Source organism: Pristiophorus japonicus, chromosome 6, assembly GCF_044704955.1.
Source record: "Pristiophorus japonicus isolate sPriJap1 chromosome 6, sPriJap1.hap1, whole genome shotgun sequence".
Lineage (NCBI taxonomy): Eukaryota > Metazoa > Chordata > Chondrichthyes > Pristiophoridae > Pristiophorus > Pristiophorus japonicus.
Genome location: NC_091982.1, coordinates 216,627,341 through 216,646,162, shown reverse-complemented (window position 1 = coordinate 216,646,162; position 18,822 = coordinate 216,627,341). Strand labels below are relative to the sequence as shown.

The 18,822-nt window shown below is 35.7% G+C and overlaps 1 protein-coding gene across 4 annotated transcripts in view; it reads right to left on the bottom strand.

Moving 5' to 3' along the window:
* Positions 1 to 18,822, bottom strand: part of LOC139265382 (paired box protein Pax-3-like) — a 78,252-nt gene that overhangs the window by 49,394 nt on the left and 10,036 nt on the right. The window contains exon 5 of one of the 4 annotated variants that reach the window (XM_070882361.1): positions 15,265 to 15,273. The exons of the other annotated variants lie outside the window; for them this stretch is intronic. Coding sequence (XP_070738462.1) covers positions 15,265 to 15,273 — 9 coding nt within the window. The remainder of the gene's footprint in view (positions 1 to 15,264; positions 15,274 to 18,822) is intronic. 4 annotated transcript variants of the gene reach the window in all.

Sequence of the window (18,822 nt, the reverse complement as noted above, 5' to 3'; positions counted from 1 at the left end):
GGGTGTTGAAATGACACTCGCAGTTAAAATATCAAGGTCACTGAAAAAAATGATTATAATCACAGATATTAACGCAGCTTCCTCATACTGGCAAGTTCAGTTCCTCTAAGTGAACTCTCCTAATGTTGTATCAACACTTCTGAATGAAAAAACTCGTAAATATCAACAGAAATTGATATATAAAAATTCTATATTCAACAATTGGAGTAAGAGAAGCCCTGATCTTGAACGTTCTTCTTTTTACATGATCCCCACTGCATTTGGCTTTGTCAAAACATAAAACTTTTAAACTGGAACAAATTATAAGCAATTTAGAGGTCCTCATTTCACTGGAGTGACTACTTTATCAATCATTTACCATAACATGCATGCATTATTTTACTGTCAATTCTTGGTAATTGAATCCTCCTAAAATGAGCCAACATTCATTCTGATCAAATAGAAACCCAACATACTTAGATGATGAATATCCTAGTTACATTGATTCTAGAATTGCTTTATTAGAGTTGTTCTGCTTGAGGCTATGAATTAGTAGATTTCAGAAGTTGCAACCAGCGGTACTGGCACTGTGAAATATTTTACAAAGTTACAGCAAAGGTGTGGATACTTCAACAAACTACAGAATGACAGCGTGTGCATCACTACATTATGCATTCTCAAATGTACACAGTTCAGAACCCAAACTGATATGCAGTTATACTGCACCCAGACTCTTGGAATATCAGGCAGCAACTGGCATACTGCGTTGGTTTCACTTAGTCAACACCTATCTTGTTCAGAAACAAATAATTGCCATTGCACTTTATTTTTGGAAGTGGATTCTGGCCAATGATATTGCTGCTCTGGTTCCCAAGTGCAGTATAACCATAATGTAACTCACAATAGCTTGTGTTCTGCATATTCCTGTGTAAATATGCTACAGTTTACAAATTAGAAAAGTGAACATTTTACTCCTAATCATAATTCTATTGAATGGTGCAGCCAGTTGTTAAATTTAAATATGGCAGTCATTACTACTCTGTGTAAGAAAATAAGTTAAGCTTCTTTGTACAAAAAATTAAAACACTTCTATGGAAATGTATTCACTTTTTTATGAGTTATTATTAACAAGAACATTATAAATATGAAGTGCTGGCAGCAACTTGAGATCAGTTCAAATTTAAGAAAAGACACTATCAAAAGAACACAAACATGCACGTTTGTGTATCCATGACATTCTTCCTTAGCGAGGTTTGGTGCAGCTGAGGCTGCTTTTGTCTGGAGAGAACCCTGCCTAGGAGTAATGAAACTGGGAGAAAGTAGGAAAGACAGCAATTAGCAAAGGGATCAAGAACAGGGAAGCAATAACACTCTATGGGATTACAAATTCTTCACTATAGGAACAAATAAAAAAGGGAGGGAAACCATAAGTACCACCACCGGACAAACCGTGAAGTTTAATTAAACAAGGAATTATAGAATTAGAAGTAGTTCTTTCTACTCTGACCTTTACTGTGACTTCAGGAAATATTTGGCTTTGTTAAGGCAATGATATATGAACACTTCAGGCCAATTTCATAGGGAACTGAACACAGCATGGCATTCTGGTGCATGGCATTTTATTGAGATTTTTTTCACTTCACGCCAATTGTCTGATTATGGAAGTGTAGTTGTTAATATGAACACAAGTATGAGTCGAGAAATGCATAAACAGCGGAGTTTAAAATTAAAATTTATGCATTTCTATAAACTATTTTGAATGTTTAGACTGAATATTTTTAAGTTTCAAAGAAAAAGAGTTCTGCCCTAGGCCCCCAGTATATTTTTAGCTGATAACCAGGAAATGTTCTTTCTCCATTGCAAACTAATGCTTCTACAAACATTATTATGGCTGATGGTATTTGCAGTGAATGAATCTTTGATTATTAATGCTGAATATTTGACAACAGAAAATAACAAGCAAAGCACTATGTTCGATTTGTTGCACCTTTTCCATTGTTAAAGACAGAGTAAATGGAACAAGGGCTGTGCAGCTAGTTGTATTGTATTGTCATTTAGCTACAATATCCCACTATTAAACTGTCTCAATAAAGTACATTAATCTACTAGTACGAATAGCAGTGATATTAGACAATTACTAATTAAACATTTATATCATGACAATTATGTGCATTATGTCATTATTTCCTGGAACTTTTGCAGCGCTATGCCGATACACTTGCCAAAACCATTGAGTTGATGATCACAACTCCACTCCCATTCAAGTCAATGGTGATTACGAATTTCCTGGATTTACACTAGATTTCTTGCCAAAGCCATTTCGACTGAATAATAGTGGCAGAGGTGAGCCCTTGGTCACCTAGTGTTGCCGTTATTTATGGCTCTCTTATGATTGTCAGCCTGCGAGGACCATAAAAACTGTGAAACTTTATCTCTGCAATCTGGAATCACATGAATGGAGTTTGGCTTTGGCATTTCATGATCGAAAATATGTGATCATTGTGTTCATTCTGAAGTAGCACTCTCAAGCTAAGCACAAAATCGTTCAATCAAGTTATTTGATCTGTGAATGTATTCAAATTTGTGTTCAAAATAATTGATTGAAGTAAAATACAATCTCTGCTCTTTCTTGATATATTTAATTTGGAGCCAAACACATCCAAACACCACTTCTTTGTCATTGTTTGTTGGGTTTAGTGTATACTGTTACTATACTGCCTACACATGCTGTCAATGAAAGTAAGATTTTTTTTAAATCTGAGACTTTTTAGGTAACTTAAATTACTAATGTTATCTTCTGAATAAATGGTAAAAATAAAAAATCTCTAACTTAGAATGTTCCTGAAAACTGAATACAACAACTGAGTATATCCATAACTCAGACAATTTTCTGTAAGTGGTCACATTCAGCATAGTGATAGGATTTGAAATTCAGAATTCTATGGTTCAGTCGTGCCAATATTGATCTGCTGAATAAGTTCATTGACACAGATGAGGTCAGTCATTGGCTGAGCCACTTCTCAGGTCTCTGATTCACCATTATGCTCTCTGCAGCATATTCACATTACTTTTCCAGGAGATAGACGCACAAAACTATAGAATTTACTGCGTACATTGCAATCGTGCTGTTCTAGGAAATTTTGGGCCATTATATTTAAAATGTTTTGGCCACATTCACAGGTGTTGAAGCTGCAGAGACATTTCCCATATGGAACGAGCCTTTGGCTCAGTGGTAGCACTCCTGCCTCTGAGTCAGAAGGTGTGGGGTTCAAAACCTGCACCAGAGGGTCAAAACAATTGGAGTGCCAGCTCTGAATTCTGAGTTGACATCCAGTGGAATACTTGCCTCCAATAGGTATGAGTGGCTCTCCCTCCCACCATATAGGATCAACCACCCTATGTGCTGATATAAAGATGGCTACGGCCAGGGAAGGAGCATTCACATCATGGCCTGTCAGATTGTTAATCAGCCTTTGAATTACTCCACACTATTGTCCAAGAGTAGAGTGTGAAGAGGAAAAAAAACAGCAACAACTTCTGTACTTCCACAGCTGCTATGGCTTTCAGCAGTTTGTAGCTTTTTCAAAATAACAAAGCAAACTTTAAAAAAAATGTAATTCTTGCAAGGCACAGTGAGTTTTTGAACAAGATACACAATACCGCCTAGTGAAAAATTACTTTAAATTTCACTCATGGGTCTGATGCTTTCTCTTTCAAATTTGATACTCAAGACTAATCCAGTCAGCCACAGTATGGGACTAAAAATTGTATTTTGTGGAGATCCATGATATCTGCTGTGTCACATTCACTGTGCTTTGTGGGTCTTTTTTGTCCTGTTTTGTTATTTGTGAATGATTATCAAAAAAAAATGTGAAGGTTTTGCGAACCAATAAGAAATTATTTCAAATTAAGCCTTTAAAAAATTCCAACAAATACAAGGTAGTTTAATCTTTCCAGCTGAAAATACTGCAAAAAAAAAATTGCAGTCTGCCAACAGCCACCTGTTCCCTAAACTAAACTAAACTTCTCTTTCTAAAGAACCAGAACTATCATTTTTACTTGCCTGAAAACTAGGCATGCTTTAGTAACTCTGATACCCCATCACTGGATCAGAGTTAATGACAAATGACACTTTCCTCTTTGTGGTTCTCAGGATTTTTGTTGACATATTTGGCTCCTTTTGTTGGGGCCTAAGAAGTGGCCTATGGCAGAAGCCTATTCTGCCAATTTCCACGCTCCATCTGTGGTATACATCAACAGGCCCTTCCTCACAGTCAGCATTCTGACACCTGCCTGGCACAAAGAGACACTTAAGAGGAATGGAGTAGAGCAGTTGAGGGCTGGAGAAGGAAACTCGGCAGGGGTTAATCCAGCTCGCTCTGTTTTAGGAGCCTGCAGCACCTGGAGGTACTCATGCCATACAATGTTTCTATACATTAGTTTTAATACAAAAAGTTGCCTAATCTACAGTAAATGTTGGTTAGTGTGTTATTGCATGTATGCACTGCAAAAGGTTTTTTTTTAGGAATTTGGGATAATCATGATAACTTGTGATATAGCAGAGGTTCAGATTTTCTATTATCTATAGTTTAGTCTTATTTTAGTTTGGAGGTGGAGGGGGAAAGTAGCAGAGTAGCCACTTAATAAAATCTATTGGTGTGCTTTCATGCTTTTTTTAGGCTAGTTTCTCTTCCATGAAGATGCATTTAATTCCTGCCATCCCCCAACCAACTTTCCCCTCCTCCATTTTCCTGACTTTCAGCTCCACAGCAAGGGGTCATTAATAACAAAATAAGCTCCTGACAGCTCTGTACCAACCAAAATGGTACAAATAAACTCTGACATGCAACAACTCCCACAGTGGTTTTGCTGTGGGTGGAGAATACAGATTAAATATGAATATAGTAAACAGCAGGAGACAAGTTCAGAAGGTCTAAAGTCAGCCAGGAGCAACCCTCAAGCTTTTCACGTTATTACTGCATACAGGTTGATGGTTAACTCAGAACAAACATTGTTTAACCCAATTTCAATGATTAAATCCAAGTGCATGTTACTAAGGAGTACCTTCATCTTTAACCTGTTAATGAAAGACGTTTTTTGTGCTGTCTGTTTCAGTTGGACTGCTTTTGGAACGCACATGATTAAAAGCAACCACACATTTTATTCAGGAGAATTCACTTCAAATAGAATATTTTTATGAATTACTTTGCAGCCAGTTACATTTCTTTGTGAAAATTCAAAAGTATTGTAGCATTATGCGTAATGTTTTTGCCTGATGTATTTTGACTGATTGCGCATATATAAGATAGCGGCCAAACAAGAACTTAGGTTTACACAATTCAGCAGACATTCTGTTCAAACCTAAATATCTTTCTGTGCTATTGAATTAAGGTGCTCAAGATGTAAGAATTTTTCGGGGGGAAATTTAGGAGAAATACAAAACCACCACTTCAAAGTTTGTGGTATGTCAAATAAAAAAGTTTCTAATTAGATCTTCATTTATCTATGTAGGACACATCACAAAGCAAACTTTAAAAATCTCTTTAACCAGAGATAGCAACACTCGCAAGCACATAATCGAGTTAAACAAGTATGCTTAGAGTATGGCACTGTATGCAAGAGTATCTCAGTGAAGGAAATCCAACTCAATCAATACAATCAGAAACAGTTGCTTGCATTGTGAGGTGTAGTCCTGGTAAAGGAAACACTGAAGATAAAGGCAGCAGTCATTTTCGTTTATATAACTATCAAGCGAAGGGCCTTTACGGACCATATGTGCTCCAAGCACAGTTCCTATCATAGGCCGGCCACAGAGTCTTTTGGGAGCTGTTAATGAACTGGGTAATTGAGCTGTCGACATGTGTTACCAAAACAAAACAAAAGGGGAAAAAGACAAATGAACAATTTATTTGCAGATCAGACCAGTTTAGCTTCTCAGCAAATGGGACAAAGTGATTGACTGAGTACATATAACAGTACATTGAAGTAAAGCAGATGTACTCATGGCAATGATGGGATGACAGCTTCTGGCCCATCTGTGCCTATCGTTCTGCTGCTGTGGCTATGTCATCTACTAAAGAGATTAATTTTACACCTGCCTAAATTGTCTATAAAATAGATAAATCATTAACAAACTACTTTATATAGATCATGGCAAAAAGCAACAACTATTTACTGAAGATCTATTGTCTCCAATGACCAATACACATAAAATTATTTAGATAGAACATGACAGGATCATTTCACTTTATCTAATGCCATACATCCAGTAACTAATAATGTTTAGTTTAGAGTTAAACGCATTAAGATTAATTAAAATGTAAACAAACATCTGGAGGAGAACAACTGTGCATATTGGCTAGGGATGAACTTTGTCATTTCTTAACCTTTCCACCACTGAAAGAAACTCTGTACAATATCCTCCAATTTATTGAGAATAATACACTTTTTAAGTAGCCAGAGAAGTACAAATACAAAACTCCAGCTTTAAGTTATTGAATATATTGCTTTTTAACAAATCTGTTCTAACATAAACTGTTCAAATGCATCCATAATTACATTTAAATTTAAATTATTTTGAAAAGAAGTTGCAAAAATATGTTCGGTTTCAGAATTTATAAGACATAAAAGTGTAAGCAAGTTAATGGATGGAATGCACAGAAAGGAGTTGATTCTTGGCCCTTTACCCTTACCAAATTACTCCTCTCCATTAAGAACAGATTTGCTTTTGAAACCATTTAGCCTTTGCTGCCAAATTGTTAAAAGATTACCGGGCATCAATGTTTTAAATTAAAGTAGTATTATAAAGTTTATTCAACTGCATCTAATGGTTATCTTCTACCATCACTGTTTAGTTTTGAACAAAATTAAGCATTTAGTAAGCATGATTCCTAATGGATACGATCACAGCAACAATCATAGTCACATGTGGAGTTGGGACACATGTATCACTGGTGTGAAAACAGGAACAAATTTTCAATTGGCACCACCCCAGGAAAGTTTGCTTTTGTCATGCCAGAAAGCAGGACAATTAGAAAAAGCCATGTTGAAAAGCATAAAATGGACATTTTTATGGCCACTAGGGGCCATATGAAAGTTGAATTTTAATTATTTAAAACATGCAAAACTGATCCCTTTAATGACACCATAGAATTCTGTTTCATTATGACACTGATTCCAACCTTTTCCCCTTGTTCTTTGATTTTGTATTCTGATGTGAATTAATGAACCGTAAAAACATTTACTTTTTAAATGTAAGAACACTGAATATTTCTCTTGCTGTGAAAACTGCAAATCTACCATGAAAGTTCTGTATGCTGGCCTGGGGTGCTAACATCAAAAACAGCCTCCCCACAGTTTGTACACCATAACTATGGAAATAATTGTGTTGTTGCCCACACTCTTTTATCACACAGAATCTGCTGATTACGGGGTTCTAACTGTTGATTGTAATGACAGAAATCTCATACATTTCAGGAATTAAATTTTGGCAAGGCCCTATTTTCACTGTCATTTAAAACTAAATAGTCAGTTAATTAAAACTCAAACAGGGAAACACTGGTAGACATTGACCTTATGGTAAACTTTGACCTGTCAGTATGTTACAAACATGCCTTCAAAAGTTGTGCTGATAGATTTCCTGCCTTCAATTTGGATGAGCAACTTGCTTCTACTTGACACAAGTATTAAAACCCAAGAACATTACACTTTTATTTTGATATTTTAATGCTATTTTGTCTCTTTTGTAAGGCTTCAGTGAATTAGTGTTGGAAGCATAATTCTTATGGATGTAAGAGTCAGAAGATAAAAGCAGTTTCAATTATATGTTGGGTTAGCGTGGAACATTTTTAAACTTAGTATAAATAGACCTGGGGTGCTGCGAATGTATCTTTAAAGATTTTAATGTGGCTAAGACACCTATGTTGTCATTTCTTTTCATCTCCTCCCTATTTCTTTTTGCTTTTGTTTACTTTACTTGAAAGGGAAAATAAACAGGGGAAACAGTTGACCCTTTAACCCAATTTCTTCACCTTTGACTTCTGAGTGATAAACATTTCAGACTCCAAATTCGCACTTTCAGTCAGAGGTTTTATTTGGAAGGTTTTTAAAATCCACTGTGTATCTATAGACTGATATATACGTTGCGGGATCTGCTTCCAAATTATTCTCAAAGGTGAACAGCCTGAAGTAACCATGTCACATGACCACAAGAGGGCAATGGTCAAGAACCTCTTTTCACAGACTCAGTCAGTGCTTCTTTTCTCATATACTTGAACAGGTCAACAATCGCTGACTATAAACAAAGAGCTCATTCAGACATTTAGGTTCACAGTTTATGTTAAAGCACTTCTACAGTCCTACATAGTTCATTTAATATCCATATTTCAGTAATGGGGGAAAGGACAGGTCACAACTGTTGGTATTCTTTGCACAACAAATTGATGTGGAAATTAACATATACATCAAACACCAGGCAAGGACTTGACATCTGGCCAGTGCTGTCCTGTTGTAACATGCACCTTTCACCCATTCATTACATATTACTGGATAATACAAAATTATATAAAGGGTGTGTGATCATAAATGAGAATCTTGCTGGAGACATGTGCATTTTTCCTGGAAGCCACATATAACAAAGAAATCCTTTGGCTAACACACATGTAAAAATAGATCTGACAGTAGAGATGTTAATGAAAAGCAATAAAAATGCTGGTGCTTTAAGCCATCAACTATGGTTAATCACACAGACCTAACAACTCTTGATTACCTCCTTGAAGTATTTTCAGACACATTGCTCTGACCACAATAACCCCATCCATGCTTTACAGTTAATTGTTCTAGTTATAAATAACATAGAAAATATTATAAATATCTTCTACTCCATTTACTATGCTGGTGAGATCAGCATAGTCTGTTTATATTGTACTCAAAACAGACCAGCTCTCAGCACTGATAAATTCCATAATCACAGTATTTCCATTCATCCGTCCATCCAATCTTTACTGGGGATGAGTTGACTATGTCTTTCTAAATCTAATACAAACTGGTCCAAATCAGATCCATTTGAATCTTTGTGTCAATCCAGTTAAAAACAATTCAATCTCCAGATACCACAGCTATCCACTCAGTTGGTGCTACATCAACGCAACCCCTGAATGTAAGTGCATTGCTTTCAGATATCAAATACTCCAGCTCTTGGTACAAATATAAAAGTTCATTTTCTTGAAATGTTCATACATCTGTATATTTATTTAGAGCATACGCAATCCTCTATATGTACTGATCACTTCAGTGGTACTAATGTTTTCCTTGTCTTTTGTGGAGCATGATCATGATTCAATCTATTATCTTGAACATTCATTGGCTTATGACGGAAGGAGGACTAAATTAACAAATCAAAATATTATGACCTAATTGTGCCTTATATGGCTATATATAACCAGCTTTTTTGATTGTATAGCACAATTAGTACATAATCGCACACACATATGTGTCCTTGTGTGTACTTCTATGCAAATAGATGTAATTTTACCTTATTGTATGGTAACCAGGGAAACTGCAAAGGCTGGTAGGATCCTATAGCAGTTTTTCACTAAGTATTTTACTCTCAAGAAATAATGGTGTGAAGACGGTATGAAGCCCATAAACCTGGCAGTGAACCTTAATCCTGTTCTCTGTTAGTATTGTTACATTAGTGAGGCTTAAATTACCAGCTTCATAGAAAATATGATCCATGCCACTTTCATAATCATAAATAAATTTGATTAAAACTCACAAAACATGATTATTTCATATGAAAAAGTTCTGTGCTTTTCAAAGTTGAACATTTCTTTTGCTGCTTCACTTAAACATTAAAATGTTATTAATGTGGCAAAGTCAATGAATATGAGAAAAAAATTTTTATATATTGGTAGTAAGATGTCGATAGCTCGCTGGATATTATCTTTGTAATTAATTAACAAACTCAGCAATCTGGAATGAGCACATTATCATCACAGATGCTGAGTTTACCAAGCTAATTGGATAAAACAGTGAGCTACAGTCTATTGCTTTCCAAGATTAGTGATTGACATGCCTCTGTCTGGCTTGTCTATTAACTGTGGTCATATTGTTGCTATTTGGAGTTTTGCTCGGCTAATACTTCTAACAAATAGAGTGCTTCTTTAGCCCTTTCTCCTTGACCTTCTCTTGTCCATTTTCTTTTAGTCAATTCAAACTGCCTTATGAAGGATTTGGTCACAGTAGAGTGAATCCCAATTCAGTGCATATAGTTAACTGAGTGCAGCCAAATTAGCGCTTAGTCAACTCAGTGCAACACCAATTCAGCAACTCCCAATGCTTAATGCAATTGAGCACAATCAATTCAGTGCAATAAGTTACAAAATATAAATAAACCACTTCCCAACCTGAACTCTAAACCTAGAAATAGGCGGAAACATTAAAATAAACCTCTAGGTGCAACTGGCTGCTAGCAACACTGCCAGTACTCAACGCCAATATAACGCAATTAACAAACACAGAATCAGCTGCGCTACATTAACCACAAGCTGAAACAAAACTCCCTGAACTGGATGTACCCCTTATGAAGGGCTACTGAATGAATATAGTCCATTGCAGCCTCAGGTTCATCCTATTCCCTGCCCTGAATACCTCACTTCAAAGACAAGCCGCATTCATTAATTGCCCTTTGAATTAATATCAAAGGGTCACAATGCGAGTGCCAAAAGAGAAAGAAGCTTTAATGAAGCATAGAGCTGCCATTCATTTGCAGATAAGCATGTTTTTATGCTTGGATGGTCACCATGCTGAAGGCCTCATGAAGGGGGAGGCAGAAAGAGTTGAAGAAGCTTTGCTCTAATGGTAATTTGTACTGTAAACAAACAAGAGAAAACCAACATAAATATACTACTACGAAATAGTGCTATTCTGTTCAAGCCACAATGGCACAACAACTTTCTATCACTATGAGGTGCAGGAAAACAATGGAATTGCTTAAGTTAGATATTTCTTAGTTCTGTACCTTATTTTAATTAATATGTTATCTAACAAATGTGATAGTGCAGTACTATATTTATTGTCTTGGTATTTAAGTGCAATACTGAATCTTTGCTATAAACTAAATTAACTAAATATTGCTGCTTCCGTCAATACAATGGTAATGGCTGCATTTTAAATTACAAGATCCTGCTTACAACTTCAAATGCACGGTTTTAAAATCCATTTTCCTTAAATTTGCTGCTGTGTCTTTTTTATTTCCAATTCTATCCATTCTTTCTATTTTATTTGGTAATTTATTTTCCTTAATATTAATTCTGTACTTGTCATGAAACAGTTTACAATGTATTTCTTACTTATGCCTGAATTTATTTTTCATTTCTTATGTCTATCACATATTTTGACTTGGAAATTTTTAACAGTAAGTAACCTCAGTCAAGCACCAATAGATACAGTGCAGTCAGTTTTAAAGCATCATACAAATAATGCCTTACATCCTCTGATCTGATAAGTTAGAAAGTTGTTGCATTGTTCTTACTGACCTGCTTATTGATCTAATATTTTTTTAAACATTTATACTTGTCAACAGTTGATAAGTATTGCAAAAAGCTTTCAAAATACCACTGTTTATGTATTAATGGTATATTGTATGAAAAAATAGCGATTGCTGAAATATTGATGGCAAGTTATTCACTTTATTTACACAAAGTCCTTCTCAGTTTCTTTGATAAAAGCAGTTAAATCTTTTTACTCTTTCATGTTTTGTCAGAACTTGATTCCTTTTGTCCTCTGGCTATTTGCCTAGCTGCGGACAATGATGCAGGAAGAATAGAAGCAGATTGTTGGAATGGTCTTCAGTGAAACTAATTATGACATGTTGACTGCACTCACCATGACATATTTCAGAGATCCAAGCTTATTCAATTACCCTTTCCAGATTTCTCTTTGAGAAATATTTTATCCTTTTGAGTGTTTGTATTTCTGAAGTGCATTTATGTTCAATCTGCAAGCACAATCCCCTGATCTGTGAGGGACCGTATTGTTACCGTTATTATACCCATTTCCAAATTAAGTAAACACCAATGGGATATTGAAGACATAATTTTGTTTGAAAGGCTTAGTGGCGAAGAAAAAGATTTTTTTTTCTCCTGGTATTTTTATAGCAACTGTGATATTTTGTAGTTCCCTCCTTATGATGTGGTGCAAATCAAGGGCCATGGTGCTATGGGCTGATTTTTTGAGAGTTCACTTCTTGTTGGAATAAAACACATTACGTTTCATGTTGCTAATCACAACAGGCATTGACAGTTTGGTGAACATTGGACTTGTAATGCCTGACGATCATGGTGTGGGTTTTGCAGATGCCAACTAACGGCAGCTGCTCAGCGAGAGTACATTAGAATGGGGGCAATGAAAGAAAGCAAAAACATCTTAGTTATATACATCCTGAAATTATGAGTGCTTAACAACTTGGGAAACAAATTGAGACACTTTTAATGATGTGCACATAAAATGTTCATGTTGCTTGAAAATTCTATGTGGTTTTACAAATTTAAATGAATGCTTTATTTATTATTCTATTTATTTTATCATACTCTCTCCTCCTATAAGTCCCTATGCACCATGCACCCACCATCCAACTTAAAGGACGGCACTGATCTGTTCCCAGGTCTCTGCCAATGCTGCTCTTTTACTGGCTGGTAAGAAGTATGTAAAATTGGCTCGGGTTAACTCACCCTCTGATTATCTTCACTGCACTGTGGGGCATCTACTCATTTCCCCCTGCCCTCCCCCCACCTCCTCCCGGGGTCCAAATGTGGTGGAAAACTTACAGCATGAGGAATGACAGATTCCAAAATTCATCCTCCTACTCGCTGTTGCAGTTTGTTTGTGTATGATGTTTCTAAGTGTGTACCAGCATTTAGTAATTACTAAGACTCTCTGCACAGGCACTTGCAAACTGTGTTATGTCACAGAGAAACACAATTTAGGAAATATTGTGCTTGAGAAATCTGCAATTGAAAACAACTCCACATATTTTTCAGTTTATAAAATGGAATACGGCAGCAGACAAGAAGGGACAGCCAGCGAGGCTTCCCCTGTGACTGATAAGGCACGCCATCAAAATATATTTTTCTGTTACAGCTCTCGGGTTTCTTTCATTTCATTTAAAATTGTATTTAGTTTAATAATGATAGCCTTGAGATTTTTTGAGTGACTAAAAATTTTAAATGAGTTCTCCCAATAAATTAAGGGTTATGGGGAGATGGGAACAGCATAAAATGATTCAGTGGTATGGGAGTTGGGTCCAACAGTGAATTGTACCCCAGTCCCCATCCAATAGGTTCTTGACCTCAGATTGGCTACTTGGGGGAGGTGCCTGGCAGTGATGGAGCAAATCTCTAACACACATCCTTGGACTGGTTAGATAATGGCATAGGCCTGGCAGAAGGGCACCTGCTCACGTTCTCAGCACATTATACTTGAGGGATTTGAGGAGGAATTTAGAGAGAGAATGTTTTAATAAGATACCTAATAGTGGAATTTTGTTTTAATACTTTTGCCTTCAAGTTATGCTTTGCAAATATTATAAGAAGTATTCAACGTGACTGTATAAAATTCCTATATCTGCTATTTTATAGGAGATTCAGCCTTTTTAATATAAAAGAGATTAACTACTTTGTTAAAGTAACGGGCAGTTTAATGTCATATAAACATGCTTACTGTATGCTGATATACCGACAATTTAATTCCAAACACTTAAAATATTCTAGTGCATGCAGCATCAAACCACTCAGCTTTGTAAGTTTAACTATCCCACCAAGCATTTCAGAGTTGATTTTCTGCTAATTCTGAACTTCAAAATTGCTCATAAAATTCTGACGCAGAGTACACAAAAATAGATTGACGTTCTTCTCTTTCACTGAGAATCGGTAATCCATTTTACTTCTCTGAATTTTGCCTGGGAATAGCCAATTTTCTAGGTGAAGCATTAACCTATAACTGTCTACATCATGCACCATGCACTTGCTATTTATGTGAAGCACCTGTGCCCCACAACAGTGATCTAGCTCATTGTACAACACATGGCACAGAACTGTTGCACCACTCGAGTGCCTCTGCCTTCAGCAATTATTTAATTAGGATCTTTAAACCATCATTTAGTGCATTCATCTCCAAAATATGGAGTGAGTCAATATGGAGTAGGCAATTACTATAAAGTTAATTAAAGTATATCATTGAAAATCAAGTGCATTTCCCACTCAAAATGCAAGGTCCTGCTTTCAAAATTTGGCCTCTCTATGCACAATTTAGACTGACTTTAATAGATGTTTTCAAAATTGCACACTGCTCTATTGGACTAATTAGCCATGCTATGTAATTTATATTTTGATATTTGCTGCAGTTAGATCCTAAAGTATCTTGTGCAGTTACAATCCATCACACAAAAGCAAAAATTTCACATTTTAACCTTGAAAAATAACATAAGATGGAAGCCAGCAGCAACTTTGGACCCATCCCAATTCACAGCACCAGAAACGGTTGCTATATTACTCCTCTGGTGAAGAAGTGAACCTTCTGCAATGTGATCTATTTACCAGAACATATAGTGTAACATGTATGTAATATTCTATTCATTAGAACTAGTGTATTTAGCCACATCACTACTGAATAGCTGTTAATATCTTGCTTTTTACATTTTCTTTGTAAAATATTTTGTTCACTACATATTCCTGACTCATGTACTTAAAATATGTTATTCTGATACTTGAGCATAACATTTTCCCAGATTGATTGAATGTAAAACACAAGGAAATATTTATAAAAAATATAGCAGGATGTTTGTAGTTCATTGTGGACTTTGTGCTGGCTTCCTGAACTAAATCTTCATGAATGTCAACTCTCAGTGAGCAACATGTTACACTGCACGATGAATCAAAGAACAACGTTTAACCACAGAGATCATGAACATGCAGTGAATGACATTTTCTTTACAAGAAAGACAACAAATCTAAAGAATTAGTAAATGTTCAGCACTCAGGTAGTTAAATATACATCTTTGGTTTCCCACTAAAGTCATGTTAAGTTAAAACTAGAGCAACTCATTTTCTCACAAAGTTCATGATTTTGAAAATCACCCACAAGTTCCACCGGATTATTTCCAGAAGTTGCTGAGTGTATGTACCTACAATACCTGTATTTAACGTGAAATTTAAAAAATATTGTGCAAAGCAGGAAAAAAACTTTTGTAAGCATAATTTTCATGACAAAAAAAATGCAACAAACAACACTGTGGCGCTGCTGCATTTGGAAACCAGATCAGCATTCCAAAACTAAAAATGTGAAAGTTTGAATGATTGTGCCAGTAGTTTTACATGTCACAAAATAAATTACACAAGTACTGTTCTGTGGGAAAATAATCAGAGCATAATTTAATTCTGGGCAAAGTTAAACTACAATATTGTTTAATGTGTAATCTAAAGTAGAGCTGATTACATTTTGTATCAGCATAATTGGCAGATTGTTAAGGACAGTGGGCCATTTTGATCTGAATTTACAGAATAATTGGTAGTGACATTACTAAAGAAGGTAAAATATGGAATAATCATCAAAAAGTCCCGAAGAAATCATCTGCTATAGTGTGAAGTTATTCAAACTAGAACACAACAATCTACCTTTAGGTTAAATCAATGATTTATCCCAATCATACATCCAACTTGTTATTAGTGTACAGTGTACTTAAGTACATTGATCTTTAGTTCCCTTTACCCTTTTACCATATCATTTTACAAGGGGAATGATGAGAATAATTAAAGCTGAAAAGACTTCTTACTCCTTTATAATTATTTTCTGGATTTTTGCTTGGTTCAAAGACAGTTCAGGAATGGTTTAAATGCATGGTCGTGAAAGCCTTCTTAGCAATTTCCCAAATCTGGTGTTGATTTTAGGTAGAAGGTTTAGAAAAAGGGAAGACAGCAAAAGTGCCCTAGAGATGGGATTTATACCAAACAATTTAGATCACAATGATTTTGGTGAGAACTAGTTCTGATAAGGTTTACTTTAAATTATAAATAAAGCATTTCTATAATGAATTTAAATTACCCCAAATCATATGAAATTATACATTTTGCTACTGAAGTTACCATTCAAATACAGCCTATTATTCAAATTAATTCAATACTGTGAATATAGATTAAATAGGACATACAAACCGTATATTCAGTTTTAACCTTTTTACTTAACTCTTTCACTAGTGTGCAAAGAAATCCAATTAAGTTAATGATTAAATTGAGAAGACCTATGTTAATGAAGTTTGTCATTTACAATATCCTACATTAGACACAATAAAGATTCCCACTCTCTAATCAGTGTAAGCCAAAAAGATAGAGCTTTGATCCCTGTTGTTAAAAGGCAATGACAATAGAAGTTGAGCAACAAGGGGCAGAGCTACTGGCCCCTCTTCACACAACAATAGCATCAACAAACAAGTACTTGATCAATATTTGGCCAGGGCAACTGAAAAGTTTCTTTTCAGATTTTAATTCCAGGTTGTAAAACAGCTGTAGGGCAAAGAGGGACATAAAACTCCAATGAATTCACTTGTGAAGTACCTTTCCTGCCTCCTTAGCTGTAAATATCCGCATGTAGTAGCTGCATGACCACAGCCAGCATCAGCAGAATTTGCTCTGCAGGACTTCTCTGGGGGCACAACCAGTGGCCATCTATAAACATTTTCATTGCACTTTGTACTGATTCATACAGATTTCATAAATATGGTATGGTTTGACAAAGAAGTCAATATTGTTCTACTGGCTCACTTGATCAAAACCATACCATGTGCTACAGGCACTCTGAATACAAGATACAAGACTTTCATGTCACAATCATTTGCTGGATTCAATTATATTCAAAAGAGGTACTACAGATAAAATCTTACCTTGTATTGTTGTTCAATTCTTTACTTCAGCTAAAGTGAACTTTTGATTGGTCACATAAACACACCTAAGCAAAAGTTAATGCTTACATACAGTGGCTAAACATCAGCATTTAACAATTCAGTGTAATCCAAAGCATTCATTCGATACCCACGGTGCCAGTCAAGGTACATTGTAAAACAGAGAAATATTCAAACTTTTAGGTCACGGTTCCTTTCTAATCAATGCGTACTGACTTTATGTTAGTGCATCTCATTAAAACTGGTACAGTATAAACCGCTGTTCATGTTAAGTGATTCAATTTACTGGATTTCAGTGTGCAACTCTGGACCTATACAAAAAACATTTGTTGTCTTAAGACTTGCATGCAGCTGTTCTATATTCTTTGGAATCGATCCCATTGAGATTGTTTGATCTTGATCATATTACTAAAATACGTTGAGGATTAAAAATTAAGGAAATATTTATGATTGGTTTATCTATCAGCAATGCAATATTTCATGCCAGCAAAATCTGACAAACAACATAATTTCTGCTCTGTCCCTTAAAATAATCTAAATCTTTCAGCCTTTGCTTATGTGTGCAGTTATAACACTAAAGAGTAAATCCAGTAAAATCACTTTCATTGTAATATTTTAATCCCTAAACAGATGCCGTTCTGTATATCTTTATATTCAATTTTTGCTCGTACCTGAAGTCAAATTGTTTGATTTACACTGCTTCTCACGGTAGGACAGCAGTGATAAAGTTTGCTGCAGGTGCCATGGATCAAGTTGTGTTGTGCATATGAGGCAGTCATTCACCTCAGTAATCCATGCATTGCAGTTTATTTTTGTTGCATTTAACATTTACGAAATTAAAAGGAATACTCTGTATCTTCCTTTGTTCCAGGTGAAGAAATTCACATTAACTCTATGATGTTATATGATGATTATTTTGTGGTTAATTACTAGCAAGTAATTATCCAGCAAAATGTTGTTACCTAAGGAAATTCACACAAATGGCAATGTGACAAAGTTTATTTTATAGCACATAATATGATTCTAATTCTTGTTTTAAAGTTCTTTGCTGCAACAATAAAGCAGAAAATGGAATATAAACTCTTTTCATTATAAATTTTGTGCATTCAAAACACGAGACCTGCAAAACATCTGATTTGAAAAACATTGTGTTGTGAACTATTGACACTGATATACAAAGCCTTGCTAATGTTCCCTTGCAATCAAATGCCTGCTGGTATAAAGATACTGATGCCATCACCATGTGGCATTACACTGCAGTGCCTCTTGAGTGATAGCAGCATGAAATCTACCTCTGGAGGGGTGAGATTTCACGCTGGTAATTAGACAGGGTTATGTGACCAATTTCACTCCAGAATAGAATCCACACCAGGTTCCGTCCTATTTAATGTGAACAATAAAAACAATTACTACAGGTTTTGTTTGGCCCCAGAATTTCAGAATATTTGATAACTTCTCATCACTTCAGAATCTGGACCAAGCATAGCTTGTTTCTTCTGTTTATGAATTAACAGGCCAAATTCAATTAACTGTACTTGTAAAACCCAGAGTGCGGAGAAGGATTGCTTTGGCACACTTGAACCAGGGCCCAAAACACCTTGGTATACATTTACACACATACTTAAATATATTTTTCCTTTCCTCCTCCTGCTCTTCTGAAGGTGCTAACTTCGATTGGGTTCTGGTCCCCAACCATGCCTCACTCACATGGCCATTTGTCACGTGTGAGCCTACACTGCGAGTGTTGGCAGCCTATTCAACTGTGTAGAGCATTACATCCAAGCCTGGTCCTGTCGTCTCCTGGTTTACAGACACACACACACACACACACACTCCAGCAAGTGCTATTGGATAACCATCAAGGGTGGGAATCCTAGCTAATTTTCCTCTGT